Source organism: Bombina bombina, chromosome 7 (assembly GCF_027579735.1).
Source record: "Bombina bombina isolate aBomBom1 chromosome 7, aBomBom1.pri, whole genome shotgun sequence".
Lineage (NCBI taxonomy): Eukaryota > Metazoa > Chordata > Amphibia > Anura > Bombinatoridae > Bombina > Bombina bombina.
The window spans coordinates 390367867-390390435 of record NC_069505.1 but is presented as its reverse complement, the minus strand read 5'-3'; the positions used below and the strand labels follow the sequence as shown (position 1 = coordinate 390390435).

Genomic DNA, 22569 nt, shown 5'->3' with positions numbered 1-22569 from the left:
TGACAACCCCAGATGATCGTTTCGGCCTCCTTTGGGCCTCGTCAGTGAGGTGCAGCCATATCCCTCTAAGCACATTGGGCAAGGAGTCCACGTCTGGTTTCCCCCATCACCCTTAGGGAGACTATCCCCAGGGTCATATTTACATATGCAAAACAGAATGAGAAGCAGTCTGCCAGGAATGAACAGCAGCATCAATAGCTTGTTCTATGGCCCGGTTGCCACCTGGTAGTAGCTTCTTTCTGCCCAATTGTGCTTTTCACAGAGGAAAACTTTCCTGTAGTATATCAGTCTGATCCCGCCGACATGGTCAGTCCAGCCCCGAAATACCAGGCAATTCTCCTCTGAACAAGGAACATGACAACCCCAGGCGATCGTTTCGGCCTCCTTTGGGCCTCGTCAGTGAGGTGCAGCCATATCCCTCTAAGCACATTGGGCAAGGAGTCCACGTCTGGTTTCCCCCATCACCCTTAGGGAGACTATCCCCAGGTGCACATTTGCGGCCAATCGGCAGCTAGCAGGGGGTGTCAATCAACCCGATCGTATCCAACCGAGCTGATTGCTGTCCGCCACCTCAGAGGCAGTGGACGAGTTAAGGAGCAGCGGTCTCATGACCGCTGCTTCTTAACTTATATTTACGGCAAGCCGGAAAGTACGGGGGTAGATAGCAGCATCCACAGCTTAGTAAATCTACCCCCAAGGATTTTCCTTCTATGATAATTCAGGTTTATCAGCAACTTACAATTTCTCTCACTATGATAAATTGCAGCCACCTGTACTGTAGGCTTGCATTTCTCATATCCCATCGTGTTCTAGCGTGATTGGCTGTGTAAAAGCATTAGGAATGCAAGGTATCTCATATTTAAACAGGTACCTTGCATTCAATAGTAAGTGTACGGCAGCGATCATACGAAGAGGATCCTCTACGTTCCATGGCTCCACGGTCGCCAGTCCTGTCTCCACTCCACGCTGGCTTGGTCCTGGATGAAGAAAGAAGAGGCTCCCACTTGGAAGATGTCAGCCTCTTGGAAGAAGACTTCACCGCCTGGAAGAAGACTTCACAGCCGGACTTCAGGAACCGTGAGTACCTATTTGGGGTTTAGACTTTATTTTTTTTATTTTTTTTTTATTTTTTAGATAAGGGATTTCATGGGTACTTGTAAAAGAGCTGAATGCCCTTTTCAGGGCAATGCCCATGCAGTTTAGGTTTTTTATTTTAGGGGGTTTGGTGGTTGGGGGGGTTTTTACTGTTAGGAGGGACTTTTTTTATTTTTATTATTTTTTATTTTTTAGAGGTAAAAGAGCTGTTTAACTTAGGGCAATGCCATAAAAAAGGCCCTTTTAAGGGCTATTGGTAGTTAAGATTAGATTAGGAAGTGTTTTTATTTTTGAGGGCTTTTTTATTTTCATAGGGATTAAGTTTCATTTTTTAAATTTTTGATAATTTGGTTTATTTTCTGTAATGTTAGACTTTTTTTATTTTTTGTAATTTTAGATTAATTTAATCTTATTCTTTTTTATTTTGAAAGTAATGTTAGTTTTTTTAGTTTTAATTGTAGATAAGTATTTTTAATTTAATGTAATTGGGGTTAATTTAGGGGTAGTTAGGTTAGGGATTTAGTAATTTAATTAAATATTTGCGTTGTGGGGGGTTGGCGGATTAGGAGTTAATAGGTTAATTAGGCTTAATGCGTTGTGGGGGGTTGGCGGATTAGGGGTTAATGGGTTAATTAAGTTTATTCTGTTGGTGGGGGATGTTGGTTTAGGGGTTAATCACTTTATTAGGTATATAGCGTTGTGGGGGGTTGGCGGATTAGGGGTTAATATACTTTATTAGTTATTGCGGTGGGGGTTGGTGGTTGACAGGTAGATAGATATTGCGCATGCGTTAGGTGTTAGTTATTATTTTCAGGGAGTTACGATGCTCACATTTTCAGCGCAAGGCTTGCTGCGCCTGCCTATGTGTGGCGAGGGGAAAATGGAGTAAAATGTATCCAATTTCGCTGCATAAGTCCTTGCACTGAATTTGTGATACCGATTTGCGATGCGGTTCTATGTTAGCGTGTGGGAGTAAAAATAGCGAGCGACGGGTGAAATATACACGCCGCATTTATATGGGGCACCGTATATGTGATAGCAAAACCGGACTAAAAACCAGTGGCACCAGCTTTTGCGAGCAACGACGCACATGTTATCTTGCCCCAGCTTTTAAATTCAATTATTAATTAGAAATATGTTTTTATTTGCTTAACAGTCTGTATTAAAGGGACATTAAACACTAAATAAATGCTAGATAGAATGATGCATCCAAGGAAAAGATTAGTCTGAGAATAAGATGTAGATGTGTTTTTTAAAGTTTCATTAGTTGTTTAAATTTTCACTAAATAAGTGTAAAGTTTTAGTATCTATAAAACAATGGGAGCTGCCATGTTGTAACTTAGGTTACCGTCTCTGCTTTGGCCAATGGCTGTGTGGTATATAACAGTGTTCTGCACAACCATTTCTAAAAGGAACTTAAAAGCTCATAATTTCAGAATGGAATTACAGGAAAAGGGGACAAAATAAATAATGAAAGTATATTGCAGAGTTTTTTTTATACATAAGCTTTATCATTTTATATTACCATCCCAACGTGTTTAATGTCCCTTTAAGAAATGTTGCCTGGCCAGCAATAGACATGATGGAATTTACAAATTATGACTAAAACACCTTAAAGGTAGGAAGTGATATAGTGAAATGTATAGTTATATGAGTACAGAAAGTAAGAAGAGGATGAAATTATATCACTTTGCTTCCTTTTAGCACTTCTCTGTGTTTTTAGCCATAATTATACATTTTACCATTTTGGGCGGCATTGCTTCTGCTTGTAGAAGAGAGAGAACTCTTTAAAGATTAAAGCTTGTCTGTTATTTTTTGCTTCTAGTAGCAGCAATAATAAAGGTATTCCTACATACTACTTGCTGATTTATTTGGCATCTTAATCACTGGATAGTGTCAACCACACAGACACACACACACACACGCATACACTCACACATACACACACGCGCATACACTCACACATACACACACGCGCATACACTCACACATACACACACGCGCATACACTCACACATACACACACGCGCATACACTCACACATACACACACGCGCATACACTCACACATACACACACGCGCATACACTCACACATACACACACGCGCATACACTCACACATACACACACACGCATACACTCACACATACACACACACGCATACACTCACACATACACACACACACACGCATACACTCACACATACACACACGCGCATACACTCACACATACACACACGCGCATACACTCACACATACACACACGCGCATACACTCACACATACACACACGCGCATACACTCACACATACACACACGCGCATACACTCACACATACACACACGCGCATACACTCACACATACACACACGTGCATACACTCACACATACACACACGCGCATACACTCACACATACACACACGCGCATACACTCACACATACACACACACGCATACACTGACACATACACACACACACATATACACACACACATATACACTCACACACATACACTCACACATACACACACACGCATACACTCACACATGCACACACACGCATACACTGACACATACACACACACACATACACTCACACATACACACACATACACTGACACATACACACACACCCATACACTCACACATACACACACGCATACACTGACACATACACACACACGCATACACTAACACATACACACACACACATATACACACACACATATACACTCACACACATACACTCACACATACACACACACGCATACACTCACACATACACACACACGCATACACTGACACATACACACACACGCATACACTCACACATACACTCACACACATACACTCACACATACACACACACGCATTCACTCACACATACACACACACGCATACACTCACACATACACACACACGCATACACTCACACATACACACACACGCATACACTGACACATACACACACACGCATACACTCACACATACACTCACACACATACACTCACACATACACACGCACGCATACACTCACACATACACACACACGCATACACTGACACATACACACACGCGCATACACTCACACATACACACACACGCATACACTGACACATACACACACACGCATACACTGACACATACACACACACGCATACACTCACACATACACACACGCATACACTGACACATACACACACACGCATACACTGACACATACACACACGCGCATACACTGACACATACACACACGCGCATACACTCACACATACACACACACGCATACACTGACACATACACACACACGCATACACTCACACATACACACACATGCATACACTCACACATACACACACACGCATACACTGACACATACACACACACGCATACACTGACACATACACACACACGCATAAACTCACACATACACACACACGCATACACTGACACATACACACACACGCATACACTGACACATACACACACGCACATACACTGACACATACACACACGCGCATACACTCACACATACACACACGCATACACTCACACATACACACACACGCATACACTCACACATACACACACACGCATACACACACACATATACACTCACACACATACACTCACACATACACACGCGCATACACTCACACACATACACACACACACATACACTGACACATACACACACACGCATACACTGACACATACACACACACGCATACACTCACACATACACACACACGCATACACTGACACATACACACGCATTCACTGACACATACACACATGCGCATACACTGACACATACACACACACGCATACACTCACACATACACACACACGCATACACTCACACATACACACACGCGCATACACACACACATATACACTCACACACATACACTCACACATACACACGCACATACACTCACACATACACACACACGCATACACTCACACATACACACACGCGCATAGACTGACACATACACACACGCGCATACACTCACACATACACACACACGCATACACTCACACATACACACACACACATATACACTCACACACATACACTCACACATACACACACACGCATACACTCACACATACACACACACACATACACACGCACATACACACGCACATACACACACACATACGCACGCACATACACACACAAGCATACACTCACACATACACACACATGCATACACACGCATACACACACATACACACACATACACACACACATACACACACGCGCATACACTCACACACATACACACACGCATACACTCACACATACACACACACATACACACACACATACACACGCACATACACACACACACACACACATACACACGCACATACACACACAAGCATACACTCACACATACACACACACGCATAGACTCACACACATACACACACGCATACACACATGCATAAACACACGCATAAATACACTCACACACATACACACATGCATACTCAAACATGCATACACACACGCATACACTCACACATACACACACACATACACACACACACATACACTCACACATACACACACATACACATGCATACACTCACACATACACGCACATACACACACATACACTCACACATACACACACGCATACACACACATGCACACATACACACACGCATACATACACATAAACACATACACACACACACGCATACAGTCACACATACACACGCACATACACACACACACGCATACACTCACACACATACACACACGCATACACTCACACATACACACACATGCATACACACACGCGCATACACTCACACACATACACACACGCATACACTCACACATATACACACACGCATACACACACACACATACACACGCACATACATACACATGCATACACACATGCATACATTCACACACATACACACACGCATACACTCACACATACACACACATGCATACACACACACATACACTCACACACATACACACACAAACACACACATACATTCACACACATACACACATGCATACACTCACACATACACACACATGCATACACACGCATACACTCACACACATACACACACACATACACACACATGCATACACACACGCATACACTCACACATACACACACACACACATACACACACACGCATACACTCACACATACACACGCATACACTCACACATACACACACGTATACACACACATGCACACATACACACACGCATACATACACATGCACACATACACACACACACGCATACACTCACACATACACACACGCATACATACACATGCACACATACACACACGCCTACATACACATACACACACGCATACACACACATATACATACACACACATACACACATGCACAAACACGCATACATACACATACACACACACATGCACACACACATGCCCACACACACATACACAAACACGCATACACACACACACAAACACACACACATACACTCACACTCATACACACAAGCATACACACAAATACTCACAAGCATACTTAAACAAACACAGACATATACACACACACACGCATATATATACACACACATATGCATACCCACACGCACACACATAAACAGACACACACATATACACACGCACACACATAAGCAAACACACACACACACATAAACAAACACTCACACACATACATAAGCAAACACATATACACACATACACACGCTCATAAACAAACACACATATGCACATAAATATGCACATACACACATATATTATTTTATTATTATCATACTTATATATTTATAAAGCACCAACAAATTCTGCAGCGCTACCCATGGTTACAAATGATAAAAGTACAAAGATGATACAATATTTGTAAGAGAAGACACATTTTATCAAACAAATACAGAAGGAATTGTAAACCTTTACAATCTAGAATGGTGGGAGGGTGAGAAACAGGAGGTGAGGAGGGTGAGAATGACACATACACACACACGCATACACACACACATATACACTCACACACATACACTCACACATACACACACACGCATACACTCACACATACACACACGCGCATAGACTGACACATACACACACGCGCATACACTCACACATACACACACACGCATACACTCACACATACACACACACGCATACACACACACATATACACTCATACACATACACTCACACATACACACACACGCATACACTCACACATACACACACACACATACACACACACACATACACACGCACATACACACACACACATACACAGGCACATACACACACATGCATACACACGCATACACACACATACACACACACACATACACACACATACACACACACGCATACACTCACACACATACACACATACACATACACACACACATACACACACATGCACACATACACACATGCATACATACACATGCACACACACACACATACACTCACACATACACACGCACATACACACACGCATACACTCACACACATACACACACGCATACACTCACACATATACACACACGCATACACACACACACATACACACACATACACACGCACATACATACACATGCATACACACATGCATACATTCACACACATACACACACGCATACACTCACACACATACACACACGCATACACTCACACATACACACACATGCATACACACACACATACACTCACACACATACACACACAAACACACACATACACACATGCATACACTCACGCATACACACACATGCATACACACGCATACACTCACACACATACACACACGCATACACACACATGCATACACACACGCATACACTCACACATAAACACACACACATACACATACACGCATACACTCACACATATACACGCATACACACACATGCACACATACACACACATACATACACATGCACACATACACACACACACGCATACACTCACACACATTTTATCAAACAAATACAGAAGGAATTGTAAACCTTTACAATCTAGAATGGTGGGAGGATGAGAAACAGGAGGTGAGGACTGCAAGGGTGAGAATGATGTTAGTACAGACTTATATGAGGGCAATTATTAGGTAAGTGGAATTAATTTGTTGCTGAGTTGGTTGGTAGGTTTCCTTGAAAAGAAATGTCTTTAGAGAGCATTTAAAGGAGGACAGAAATGGGGAAAGTCTGACAGTCCAGGGAAGTGTGTTCCAGTGGGTTGGTACTGCACAACAAAAGTCCTGAAGTATAGTATGGTAAGATTTAATAATAGAAAATGCAAGGCGCAGGTCGTTGTTGGACTTCGTAGGTCAGGGTGAGAATTTTAATTTAATTCTGCTGTGATTGGGGAGCCAGTGAAGGGACTCACAGAAAGGTGCAGCAGATACAGAGGGGACGGAAAGGTGGATTAGCCTGGCAGAGGAAATTAGGATGGATTGAAGGGGGGAGAGGTGGGATAGTGGAAGGCCAGTTAGCAAGTTATTGCAGTAGTCAAGTCAGGAAATTACCAGGGAGTGGATTAGTTGCTTAGTGGTGTCAGCACTCATAAACAGATACATTTTGGCGACATTGCATAGGTGGTTGAGGCAGGATAAAGAGAGTAATTGGATGTGAGGGATGAAGGACGAATTGGACTCAAGTGTAACTCCGAGGCACCAAACTTTGGGTGATAGGGAGATAGGTATGCCGCAGACAGTGATAGAGAAGTCAAAAATCGGAGTAGAGCTAGATAGGAGAATTAGAAGAAGCTCAGTCTTGGACATGTTAATCTTTAGATGGTGAGAGGCCCTCCGGGAAGAAATGACAGCTAAGCAGTTGCTGAGATGAGAAAGCTCAGAGGGAGAGAGAGCAGGGGTGGAGAGGTAGATCTCAGTGTCATGAGCCTAGAATAAAGTAGTATAAATAGAGAAGAGTAGAGGACCCAGGACAGAGCCTTGAGGTAATCCAACCGACAGAGACATTGGAGAGGAGGAGTTGCCAGCAAATGACACAGAAAAAGAACAGTTAGAGAGATAAAAGTGGATCCAAGAAAGGGCAACGTCAACAAGACCAAGTGAGCTGAGAGTCTGTAGCAGGATGGCGGGGTCAACAGTTTTGAAGACATAGGAAAAGTAAGTAAGAAAAGTATAAAGCATTGGATGTTGCTATAAGCAGAAAGAAGTTTGTTAGTAACCTTGGTTAGGACAGTCTCAGTTGAATGTTGGGGATGGAAGTCAGATTTCAAGGGGTCAAGCAAGGAGTTGAAGGAAAGGAAGTGGATTAAGATGGGAAAGAATCGGTTGAAAGGGATAGGTTGAAGATGTAAGTAAGATCTGGAGTAAGGGTGGAAAACAGAGAAGGTATTAGATGTGAATGTATAGGGTAGAGTGGGCAGATAGGGAGGTGTGAGGAAGACTGTAAGGAGCCTACTTCATTCTCAGGGGCTGGGGGAAGATGCATAGAGTGGCAGACGGGGTGACCAGGGGTTAGAGATGTTGCTTCAGATATTATACGTTTTGTTTAAAAAGTAGTCTGCCAGGTCTTGAGCACTAAAGGCACAGGGTTGGAGGAGAGCGTTGAAAGTAGAGAAGACTCATTTAAGGTTTAAGCAAAGGGAGGATATAAGAGTGCGCAATATGCTAAGTTAGACTTTTTACACTCATCAGGTTAACAAGCGAGTGAAAACAGTTTACTTTCAACTGAAAATAGGAGCACAACCCGACACATGAAAAAACGTACTTCTAGTGCAGTTAACGCTCGAACGGGAAGGTAAAATAGCACTCCACTTGTAATCTGGCCCTTAATGGCGTATGGGGTTAGTGTATAGTAAATTTCTGTGTTTTCTCTGAATGTAAGGAAACCATATAGCTAGAGCACCTTAGCATGCTTATTAATAGCAAGTATGGAATGTGCACATATAGAAAGAAAGATAGATTGATAGATAGAAAGAACACATAAAAAGTCTGATACTCTCTTGTAAGCACACAGTTAGATTAAAGACAAAAAAATAGTTAGTTACAGCATTTGGCCAAATGATGATAGGCCCAGGACCTCCTCCCTTGGTGCCTAACCTACAGCCACACAATGCAGCCTTCAACCAAACACACTGAGATACAAACAAGCGTCACACAAGCAATTTTTTAAATTTCCCTAGACACACACAAAAACAAGAAAATGGGCTGCACTCTCAAACCAGACTGGGTACACATCCTATGACCCTGAAAAACTCAAAGCCTTAGGTGCTCACCAGCACTCACAGACAGCTGCACAGCTTTCAGAGACTTAGGCAGTTAACCCCAGACAAGCCTGGGTGCAAAGCCCATAGGGAAAATTACAAAACAAAATTATTAACACAACACATTGAAAGTCTAGCACTCACTTGCAAGTACACAGCTAGATTAAAAAGCAAAATGTAAGAGTTAGTTACAGCATTTTGCAAATTGAATGATGATAGGTCCAGGACCACGTCAAGGTCTCTTCCTTCCTGGGTCTCTAACCTACAGCCACACAATTCATGCCTTCAACCAAACACACTGAGATACAAACAAGGGTGACACATTTTCCACAGACACATACAACACGAAAATGGACTGCACTCCCAAACCAGAACTTGTTACACATCTTGAAATTTCCAGTGGTCTACTAGTCCCAGATGAAAATAAAATTTCAGTGGACAACTTAGAAATTTGAACTTTTTCCCTATATTTAACATTGGGTGAACTAGTAACTTTTCCCCTCTGGGCTAGTAGCTTTTAACCCCTGACTAGTAAACCATAGTGATATTTTTCCACCCTATATATATGAATATATATATATATATATATATATATATATATATAAGGAATATATATGCTAGATCACTGGTTCCTTAGGCATCCCCAACAGGCCAGGTTTTCAGGATGAGAGCAGGTAAAATGAACCATGTTTACTAATCAGCTGATCATTTCACCTGTGCTCTAGTTCAGATATCCTCAAAATGTGACCTTTTAGAGATGCCTGAAGACAGGTGTGTAAACCAGTGTGCTTGATTAACAGCGATGAATGCCATCCTACAGACATCCACCTGGGTGCTCATGATGCAATACAAATTAATACACAGACTGGCATAAATAATGAATACTGTATATTTGTACTATATATATGTATAAGCAGACCTAGAAAAAGTTCAGAGAAGGACCACAAAGCTAATAAGGAGAATGGAGAATTTAAGCTATGACGGGAGGTTAACCAAACTGGGTCTGTTTTCTCTAGAAAAAAGGCACTTGAGAGGTGACATGATTACTTTCTATAAATATATTCAATGCCCATATACAGAGATGGCAGAAGCTCTGTTTATTCTAAGAAAATTGTTTGTGACACAAGGTCACAATTTAAGGCTGAAGGAAAGGAGATCCTGTTTTCACTGTAAGAGCAATAAAATTGTGGAACTCATTACCAAAGGAGGTAGATATATTTAAAAATGGTTTGGATACATTTCTACCTAGAAACTGAATCCAGGGATATGATTGCTTGTCTTAAATGGGTCACTTTTTTAGTGGGATTAATTTAAGCTCAACTGGAGCTTTTTTTTTAGTTTATTAGATTTGTGTAGGTTGAATTCAATGACCTTCTGTCTTTTTTCAACCTCATCAACTATGTACTATGTACTTGCTACATAAAACTCGGCGAGATTACAAGTTTTGCGTTAGAGGCTATGCGGTGCTAACAAGCTGTTTTCTCTTACCGCTCACTTACCTACAGCGCTGGTATTACGGGTTTTTACAAACCCGGCTTTAAAAGAAAAAAAGTGAGTGTAGAGCAAAATTTTGCTCCACACCTCACTTCAATACCAGCGCTGCTTAAGTCAGTCTTGAGCTGATTGTCCGTGCTCGTGCACGATTTCCCCAAAGGGATCAACGGGGAGAGCCAGCTGACAAAAAGTCTAACACCTGCAAAAAAGCAGCGTATAACTCAGTAACGCAGCCTCATTGATTCCTATGGGGAAACACATTTTATGTTTACACCTAATACCCTAACATGAACCCCGAGTCTAAACACCACTAATCTTACACTTATTAACCCCTAATCTACCGCCCCTGACATCGCTGACACCTACATTATATTTATGAACCCCTAATCTGCTGCTCCGGACACCGCCGCCACCTACATTATACTTATTAACCCCTAATCTACTGCCCCCAACATCGCCGACACCTACATTATTTTTATTAACCCCTAATCTGCCGCCCCCGACATCATCGCCACCTACCTACACTTACTAACCCCTAATCTACTGCTCCAGACATCGCCGACACTGCAATAAACATATTAACCCCTAAAACGCCGCACTCCCGCCTCGCAAAAATTAGTTTAATATTATTAACTCCTAATCTGCCGTCCCCTAACATCGCCGCCACCTACCTACATTTATTAGTGCCAAATCTGCCGCCCCCAACATCGCCACCACTTTACTAAATGTATTAACCCCTAAACCTAAGCCTAACCCTAACCCTAACACCCCCTAACTTAAATATAATTTAAATAAATCTAAATAAAAATTATTATTATTACCTAAATTATTCCTATTTAAAACTAAATACTTACCTATAAAATAAACCCTAAGATAGCTACAATATAACTAATAGTTACATTGTAGCTAGCTTAGGGTTTATTTTTATTTTACAGGCAAGTTTGTATTTATTTTAACTAGGTAGAATAGTTACTAAATAGTTATTAACTATTTACTAACTACCTAGCTAAAATAAATACAAATTGACCTTTAAAATAAAACCCAACCTAAGTTACACTAACACCTAACACTACACTACAATTAAATAAATTAACTAAATTAAAAAACAATTAAATAAATTAAATATAATTAGCTAAAGTACAAATAAAAACAAACACTAAATTACAGAAAATAATAAACAAATTATAAGAAATTTAAACTAATTACACCTAATCTAATAGCCCTATCAAAATAAAAAACCCTAGCCTAAACTAAACTACCAATAGCCCGTAAAAGGACCTTTTGCGGGGCATTGCCCCAAAGAAATCAGCTCTTTTACCTGTAAAAAAAATACAAACAACCCTCCAACAGTAAAACCCACCACCCACACAACCAACTCCCCAAATAAAATACTATCTAAAAAAACCTAAGCACCCCATTTCCCTGAAAAGGGCAGTTTGATGGGCATTGCCCTTAAAAAGGCAGTTAGCTCTTTTGTGGCCCAAACCCTAATCTAAAAAATAAAACCCACCCAATACACCCTTAAACAAACCTAACACTAACCCCCTGAAGATCGACTTACTGTTCTGAAGACCGGACATCCATCCTCAAGGAAGCGGCAGAAGTCTTCATCCAAACGGGCCAAAGTCCTCAACAAAGCCGGGAGAAGTCTTCATCCAAGCCGGGCGAAGTGGTCCTCCAGATGGGCAGAAGTCTTCATCCAGACGGCATCTTCTAGCTTCATCCATCCGACGTGGAGCAGCTCAATCTTCAAGACATCCGACGCAGAGCATCCTCTTCATCCGGAGTCTTCTTACTGAATGACGGTTCCTTTAAGTGACGTCATCCAAGATGGCGTCCCTTAGATTCCAATTGCCTGATCCAATCGGAATAAGGTAGGAAAAATACTATTGGCTGATGCAATCAGCCAATAGGATTGAACTACAATCCTATTGGCTGATCCAATCAGCCAATAGGATTGAGCTCGCATTCTATTGGCTGATTGGAACAGCCAATGGAATGCGAGCTCAATCCTATTGGCTGATTGCATCAGCCAATAGGATTTTTTCTACCTTAATTCCAATTGGCTGATAGAATTCCATCAGCCAATCAGAATCTAAGGGACGCCATCTTGGATGACGTCACTTAAAGGAACCGTCATTCAGTAAGAAGACTCCGGATGAAGAGGATGCTATGCGTCGGATGTCTTGAAGAGGGAGCCGTTCCACGTCGGATGGATGAAGATAGAAGATGCCATCTGGATGAAGACTTCTGCCTGTCTGGAGGACCACTTTGCCTGGCTTGGATGAAGACTTCTCCAGGCTTTGTTGAGGACTTCGGTCCAGTTGGATGAAGACTTCTGCCGCTTCCTTGAGGATGGATGTCCGGTCTTCAGAACAGTAAGTCGATCTTCAGGGGGTTAATGTTAGGTTTTTTTAAGGGTGTATTGGGTGGGTTTTATTTTTTAGATTAGGGTTTGGGCTGCAAAAGAGCTAACTGCCCTTTTAAGGGCAATGCCCATCGAAATGCCCTTTTCAGGGCAATGGGGAGCTTAGGTTTTTTTAGATAGTATTTTATTTGGGGGGTTGGTTGTGTGGGTGGTGGGTTTTACTGTTGGGGGGTTGTATGCATTTTTTTTTACAGGTAAAAGAGCTAATTTCTTTGGGGCAATGCCCCGCAAAAGGCCCTTTTAAGGGCTATTGGCAGTTTAGTTTAGGCTAGGGTTTTTTTTTTTATTTTGTGGGGGCTTTTTTTATTTTGATAGGGCTATTAGATTAAATGTAATTAGTTTAAATATCTTGTAATTTGTTTATTATTTTTGTAATTTAGTGTTTTTTTTGTACTTTAGCTAATTGTATTTAATTTATTTAATTGTTTTTAATTTAGTTAATTTATTTAATTGTAGTGTAGTGTTGTGTTAGTGTAACTTAGGTTAGGTTTTATTTTACAGGTACTTTAGTATTTATTTTAGCTAGGTAGTTATTAAATAGTTAATAACTATTTAATAACTATTCTACCTAGTTAAAATAAATACAAACTGTAAAATAAAAATAAACCCTAAGCTAGCTACAATGTAATTATTCGTTATATTGTAGCTAGCATGTTTTTATTTTATAGGTATTTAGTTTTAAACAGGAATAATTTAGTTAATGATAGGAATTTTATTTAGATTTATTTAAATTATATTTAAGTTAGGGGGTGTTAGGGTTAGACTTAGGTTTAGGGGTTAATAAATTTAATATAGTTGCGGCGACGTTGGGGATGGCAGATTAGGGGTTAATAAGTGTAGGTAGATAGCGGCGACATTGGGGGCGGCAGATTAGGGGTTAATAAGTATAATGTAGGTGGCGGCGATGTCCGGAGCGGCATATTAGGGGTTAATAAATGTAGGTAGGTGGCGGCGATGTTAGGGGCGGCAGATTAGGGGTTAATAAAATTTAGCTAGTGTTTGCAAGGTGGGAGTGCGGCGGTTTAGGGGTTAATATGTTTATTCTATTGGTGTCGATGTCCGGATCAGCAGATTAGGGGTTACAATTTTTATTTTAGTGTTTGCAATGCAGGAGGGTCTCGGTTTAGGGGTTAATAGGTAGTTTATGGGTGTTAGTGTACGTTTTAACACATTAGTTATGAGTTTTATGCTACGGCGTTAGCCCATAAAACTCAACTACCGACTTTAGAATGCGTTAGGACTCTTGACGGGGTAGGGTGTACCGCCCACTTTTTGGCCTCCCAGGACAGACTCGTAATATCAGCGCTATGGGAGTCCCATAGAATAAAGACTTCACAAAGTTTACGTAAGTCGTTTTGCGGTAAGGCCAAAAAAGTGTGCGGTGCCCCTAAACCTGCAAGACTCGTAATACCAGCGGTAGTGAAAAAGCAGCGTTAGGACCTGTTAACGCTGCTTTTTCAGCTTACCGCAAAACTCGTAATCTAGCCATTTTTTACTTGTAATATAAACAAATACTACATGTGTTCAGCGTGTGTGGGAGCACAATGCATATCTCACTTGCACTAATTCTTGGGTAACAGGTTCAGTGAATTTCATGAGGGCTGCTATTCATAAATTCCTTCAGGCTTTTCCTTTCAAAGAGTTCATATACTTTACTTACCTTACATTTCCCTTTTAGATTTGCCTGTGTTTATCTCAGTGCAGTCTTTACAAGGTTATCTGGTCTAGCGTTATCTTCCACAGTTGGTCAGTATATGCTCACATAGATGGGTGGATAGTCAGTCGGACCTGTTTCATTTCCTCAGGGCAAAACATATACTGGAATTTCCCCTCATTCCTGTGTATACTTAAACAACAAAGCTCTCCTATTGCATACTGTAGGTTTTTAAAAATCCACTTAACCCCTTAGTATACTGATTTCATATGGAAAATGGAGGTTCAGAAAAAATACTCTAGGAATTCTGACTTCCTATAAAAAAAAATCAATAAACGAACAGTGCTTAAAATATAATATTTTTTATATAAGTATAAAAACTCAAATGTGTATAATAAATCCAAAAAAACAATAAAACATTTAAAATTATACTTCCACTGGTAAAAAAATGTGCATTTAAGACCTATGCCTCTTCCATGCAGATATAAAATATTTTCTTATATATTTTTTGGTTTCTTTTCCAATATTTTTTCTAATGTAAATGTGTATTCTGTAAAATCAAAACATAAGAACAAAACATTTATTTTTCAGCATACAGGCATACTTAAAAAATAATAATAATGAAAGGAGTATGGTTGGTGCGCCAAATCTTTGCGAGTTTTTGTAAATCACTTTATATTATTTGCCTTGTCAAATTGAGAAAAAAATCTAGTACAAAAATATATTGTGAAACAGAAGCGTTTTTAATCAAATATTATTGCTTCAATTTAAACAAACAGATTTTTTTGTCATCATAAGAAGAGTAGCGAATTGTCATATAATATGTTACTGTAAACGGATGAAATGTTGATATTTGTTCTTTGATATCAATTAAGTCATATAATAGATGTCAAGCTTAAAGGGACAGTCTAGTAAAAATTAAACTTTCATAATTCAGATAGGGCATGCAATTTGAAACAACTTTCCAATTTACTTTTATCATCAAATTTGTTTTGTTCTCTTGGAGGCATATTTAAGAAATGTCTTGCGGACCTGATCCGACAGTGCAGATCAGGTCAGCAAGACATCGCTGAATGCGGAGAGCAATACGCTCTCCGCTTTAACATTGCACCAGCAGCTCACAAGAGCTGCTGGTGCAACGCCACCCCCTGCAGACTCTCAGCCAATGGGCCACCAGCAGGGGGTGTCAATCAACCCGATCGTACTCGATCGGGTTGTATTGCTGCGATTCCTGTCCGCCTGCTCAGAGCAGGCGGACAGGGTTATGGAGCAGCGGTCTTTGTGACCGCTGCTTCATAACTGCTGTTTCTGGCGAGTCTGAAGATAGATAGGCCCCTATGTATTCTTAGTTGAAAGCTAAACCTAGGTAAGCTCAAACACTAATTTATAAGCCTTTGAAGGCCGCCTCTTATCTGAATGCATTTGACAGTTTTCACAGCAGTTAGTTCATGTGTGCCATATAGACAACATTGTGCTCACGCCCGTGGAGTTACTTATAAGAGGGCACTGATTGGCTAAAATGCAAGTCTGTCAAAAGAACTGAAATAAGGGGGCTGTCTGCAGAGGCTTAGATACAAGGTAATCACAGATGTAAGAAGTATATTAATATAATAGTGTTGGTTATGCAAAACAGGGGAATTGGTAATAAAGGGATTTGTTTTATATAATTTTTATTACGTTTGTATACATAGCACCATCAGTACTGTACAGTAATCAGAAAGGTAATAGTTGTTTTACATTTTAGAACACAAAAACAAACCAAAAACTCTGGCAGAGCAATAAAATTGTCTTGCTACTTCAAATGTTTCAAGATTTCCATGTGAAGACATGTGCAAGCCTGTGTGATGGGTTTTTCTGTGTGTTTTGTTTTTCTAAACTATTCCAATCCATTTGAAAAGGTGCAATTTGATTTAATTAAACCAAAGGAATTATGTATAGAATGCAACTGAAAAATATTATTTTAGGGGCAGTAAACACTTTGACATTGTAACGTAAAATGATTTACCGGGACAGTAAACACTAGCAATGGGCATTCAGGTATCGCACAAATAAAAATTATGCTAATTCATTGATTCTTCTGCTATACGAGCAGACAAACACATTATAAGATGAAAATGTACATAAAATAAAGAATTGCTTGACCAAATCGAATTGTTCATTCATTTCTACTATTGTTTGCCACCAAAAAAGGTACAGGAAGTGGCAGGAAAGTGGGAGAGGCGCTTTATAAGTTTAGGTAATCAGGTACTTAGTTTGTAATTATGTACAGGAAGTCTGACTATTCAGGTGTTCATGTCCCCTGTCCAATCCTGACATAGGCCCCTATTTAACAAAGGTCTGTCGGACCTGATCCGACAGTGCGGATCAGGTCTGACAGACCGCGCTGAATGCGGAGAGCAATACGCTCTCCGTATTCAGCATTGCACCAGCAGCTCTTGTGAGCTGCTGGTGCAACGCCGCCCCCTGCAGATTCGCAGCCAATGGGCCGCCAGCAGGGGGGTGTCAATCAACCCGATCATACTCGATCGGGTTAAATTGCGGCAATGTCTGTCCGTCTGCTCAGGCTCGCCAGAAACACAGGCTCACAAGCTCCATCTGGAGCTTGATAAATGGGCCCGATGTATTACTAATGATTGATGCTTCAGGACAGGTAATTAGGCAGTTAATGTAGTTCTTAGTCATACAGGCTTATCCAATCAAGCCTTGACCTGTCATAGGGAGGTGGGAGACTAGGGGATGCTCAGTCAATTTGAATAAATATGTCCAAAGCAAATCACAAAATCCGGAGGTCCAGAGAGGTCAAAGTAGGCTGCAATAAATCTGCAAGTTATAGGGGAGATCATTAGAAAAGCTTATCAAATCATTTAGTTGCAAACATCCCCGTAGACTTTACACATGTATTATGAACATAAAAAGGTCACAGTGCATACATAAAAAAGTTACAAAAACAGAATTACACCAGACAAACAGATTTAAAAATAACAGAAAATCCTATATACTCACTACTAGCAAGATAAAATGTATTTCCTGCCCCAAGAGAGCTTTGATGAAGAGAAGGATATCCATTACAACACAGGTTGGCTCCCCACTTAACAACAACATTATTTTGCTGAAATCAAAATTAAATAATTTTTTTCTGACCAGGTTCCTTCCAGAGTGGGTAAGGAAGGTAGCCACCCTATTTTAAAAAAAATTTTTTTCAGGTTTTTATATTTCTTCAATATTTTGTCATCATATATTGCTGATCAGTGTGAAAAATTGGCGGGTCAACACAAGAGTTGAGACCCGTTCTTAACATATACAATAAAAGCAGTAACATTTCTGAAAGTCATTTTGTACAATCAGGAAGTGTTCCTGTAATAGTATTTAAACACTCTTACAGTAAAGAGAAAAGAGGGAGAAAAAAGGGGGGGGGGCAATTATTGTTATATTAGGAGAGTAAGTAGTAAGCATTAAGTTAAGAGGGAAGTAAACTTTTTGCGTGCGTCAGGTTGCGCCCGTATTACAAGTTGAAAGTAAAAAGTTACCGCTTGGGCGCTAACCCGATGCGAACAAAAAAACGAAGTTGGAATGTTGCGTGTGTGATAACCTAATTCCCCCATAGAAGTCAACAGAGAAAAAAAGTGGAAAAAAACACTCCATTGACTACTGTGGAGGAATACGTGAATGCGCACCCAATATTATAAGTTCTGCTTTTTGTGCTCGTCGGGTTAGCAATGAGCGAAATCTGTTTAATTTCTACTCTTAATACAAGTGTAACCCAGCACGCAAAAAAAGCTTACTTCTAGCGCAGTTAACGCTCGAGCGGGAACATTCATTTGCGCTTTACTTTTAATTTGGCCCTAAATTTGTTTAAAATTATATTGCTATTTCAAGGTATTTGACTGGGTTATAAATTTGGGAGAGCACAAATATACCACTAGCGAGAGATTGCTCAACACTGATTCAATGTGGGAAGAGTTTTGGGTATATAAGAATTGAAATTTACATTTATAATTTGTCTGAGGAAGCATAAGCTTTGTACCCGAAACATCACAAATAAAGTGAAGATTAGAGTGAGTGCTGGGTCCAGTATACTTCATTAGATGTTTTTCCCTAAGCAACCTCGAGTTGTTGATTGGAGTGAGAGTACACTTATCAGGATTTATATATATATATATATATATATATATATATATATATATATAGACAGATATATGTGTGTGTGTGTGTATGCTTGAATTCACGTTCAGTTATAAATGAAATCTTTAATACATTGATGACTGTTTTTTGTATTTTTTGTCAAGGGGCTTTCCAACAGTTTATTGACGTATCTCAGATCCCTGTATTGACTGCTACAGTGGGCAGCACAGTTACGTTACAGTGCAACTACACCTCTAAAGGTAGACAGCTGGCAATGGGAAGCTGGTTCAGATGGTACAAACATTTACTGAATGGGCCTGAGGTCTCTAATAGTAATCCGGAATACATGAGCAGGATCTCCAGAATAAGTCAGGAGGATTTTATCAATAAACAATCAGCTGATATTCAACTGCACAGAGTGGGCCCCACGGACAGTGGGATATATATATGCCAAGTTGGTTTAAAGCAGGATGATAAAGGTTCCGGACATGGCAATGGGACATTCCTCAAAGTGACAGGTGGGTACTTAGGAACTGTGACCCCTATTTGTATCTATCTGCATTGCCCCAAATAAATCAGCTCTTTTACCTGTAAAAAAAAATACAAACAACCCCCCAACAGTAGAACCCACCACCCACACAACCAACCCCCCAAACAAAAACCTATCTAAATAAACCTAAGCTCCCCATTGCCCTGAAAAGGGCATTTGTATGGGCATTGCCCTTAAAAGGGCATTTAGCTCTTTTACATTGCCCAAAACCCTAAGCTAAAAATAAAACCCACCAATAAACCCTTAAAAAAACCTAACACTAACCCCCGAAGATCCACTTACAGTTTTTGAAGACCGGACATCCATCCTCATCCAGCCGGGAGAAGTCTTTATCCAAGCGGCAAGAAGTCCTCAATGAAGCCGGGAGAAGTCTTTCTCTTGATATCTTTATTTAAATAAGCTTAGGAGTCGGCCCATTTTTTGTTAAGAACCTGGGTAGCACTTGCTGATTTAATGACTACAAGATATCAAGAGAACGAAGAAAAAAAATGATAATAGGAGTAAATTAGAAAGTTTCTTAAAATTGCATGCTCTTTCTGAATCATGAAAGTGTCATTTTGACTATACTATCCCTTTAAAAATCGAAGTGGTATGGATTTAGTATGAAAATTAGCACTTAATATTGCTTGCAAATTTGTGTTCCATTTATAATCTGAATGAAAAAATTACAAATTAGAGTATGACATTTTCACATTAGAATTTCACTTTAAAGAAATATTATTTATATTTTGTGTAAAATAGTCTAAATTCTGTCGTATGTCTTAAAAATGTAATGTTTTTAACATAATTTAATTTAAGGAAAAACATTTAAACTAGTGAAATGGAGCATTTTAATTTTACGTTTCATAGAAATATACTGAATTAAGAGTTAGGGGCCGATTTATGATACTGCAAATGCAGCAGTTTCCGCGCAAGCCTTAAGGCTTGCCGGAAACATAAGTTAAGAAGTAGCGGTCTTAAGATTGCATACCATCGGGATGATTGACGCCACCTGCTAGCAGCCGATTGGCCGCGAATGTGCAGGGGGCGGCATTGCACAAGCATTTCACACAAAATGCTTGTGCAATGATAAATGCTGACAGCGTATGCTGTCGCCATTTATCAATATCGGGCAAACATGATCCGCTACAGCAAGTCATGTCCGCCCGAACATGATAAATCGGCCCCTTAGTCAATGGGAATCAACATTTTAATATTGCATTTCTTTATTTTGAATGTTTTTTTCCAGCATTAAATTCAAGTTGTGGCATTTGACATAGTAAAATAAACAATATTAACATAAAATAATTATTGTTTCTTCTTTCTGTGTTTCATATTAGGGTCTCTTTCTCAGATAATTCATGTATCACAGATCCCTGCTGTGCAATCCATCTCTGGAGGAACAGTCACTTTACCGTGTAGTTTTACTCTCAGTGATACAGAAGTGCCAGTGATTGGCTGGTTCACATGGTACCGGCATGCGCTGAATGGACCAGAGGTCACTGATAACAATCCAGATTTTATAGACAGAGTCTCCAGAGCAAGCCAGATTGATTTCATCACTAATAGATCAGCAAATATTGTTTTGCACAGAGTGGATCCCAAAGACACCGGGATGTATATTTGTCAGATTGTATTACAAAATGAGATGATAACTGGACATGGTGAAGGGACACTGCTTACTGTGACAGGTGAGATATGTTCATGTCTTACAGATTACATTTTTTTAACCTAGAACAAGGAAGATGGAGCTATGGAGATTTTGTGGTTAAAGTAAAGGTAAAGTTAACTGGATCCGCATACCCACAATCATTGTTCAATAGTAATTAAAGGCAGTCGCTAACTTTATTTTAATGTACATGCCACACTTCGGAAGATATTTATTTTTTAATTTTATCACCGTTTCCTTGCTGACTCCTCCAAGCATCTACTTCCGTATTCCCCTTCATCTTGCTTCATCTCAGAGAGCGGTCACACCCGCGTGCACGACGATATTTTGAACTGCGCATGC

At 40.1% G+C, this 22569-nt stretch overlaps 1 protein-coding gene across 1 annotated transcript in view; it reads left to right on the top strand.

Annotated features, from left to right (window-relative positions):
• Positions 1-816: 816 nt before the first annotated feature.
• The window catches only part of LOC128666496 (uncharacterized), a 104092-nt gene continuing 82339 nt past the window's right edge, over positions 817-22569 (top strand). The window contains exons 1-3 of the mRNA XM_053721124.1: positions 817-1077; positions 20194-20547; positions 21899-22249. Coding sequence (XP_053577099.1) covers positions 930-1077; positions 20194-20547; positions 21899-22249 — 853 coding nt within the window. The 5' untranslated portion in view covers positions 817-929. The remainder of the gene's footprint in view (positions 1078-20193; positions 20548-21898; positions 22250-22569) is intronic.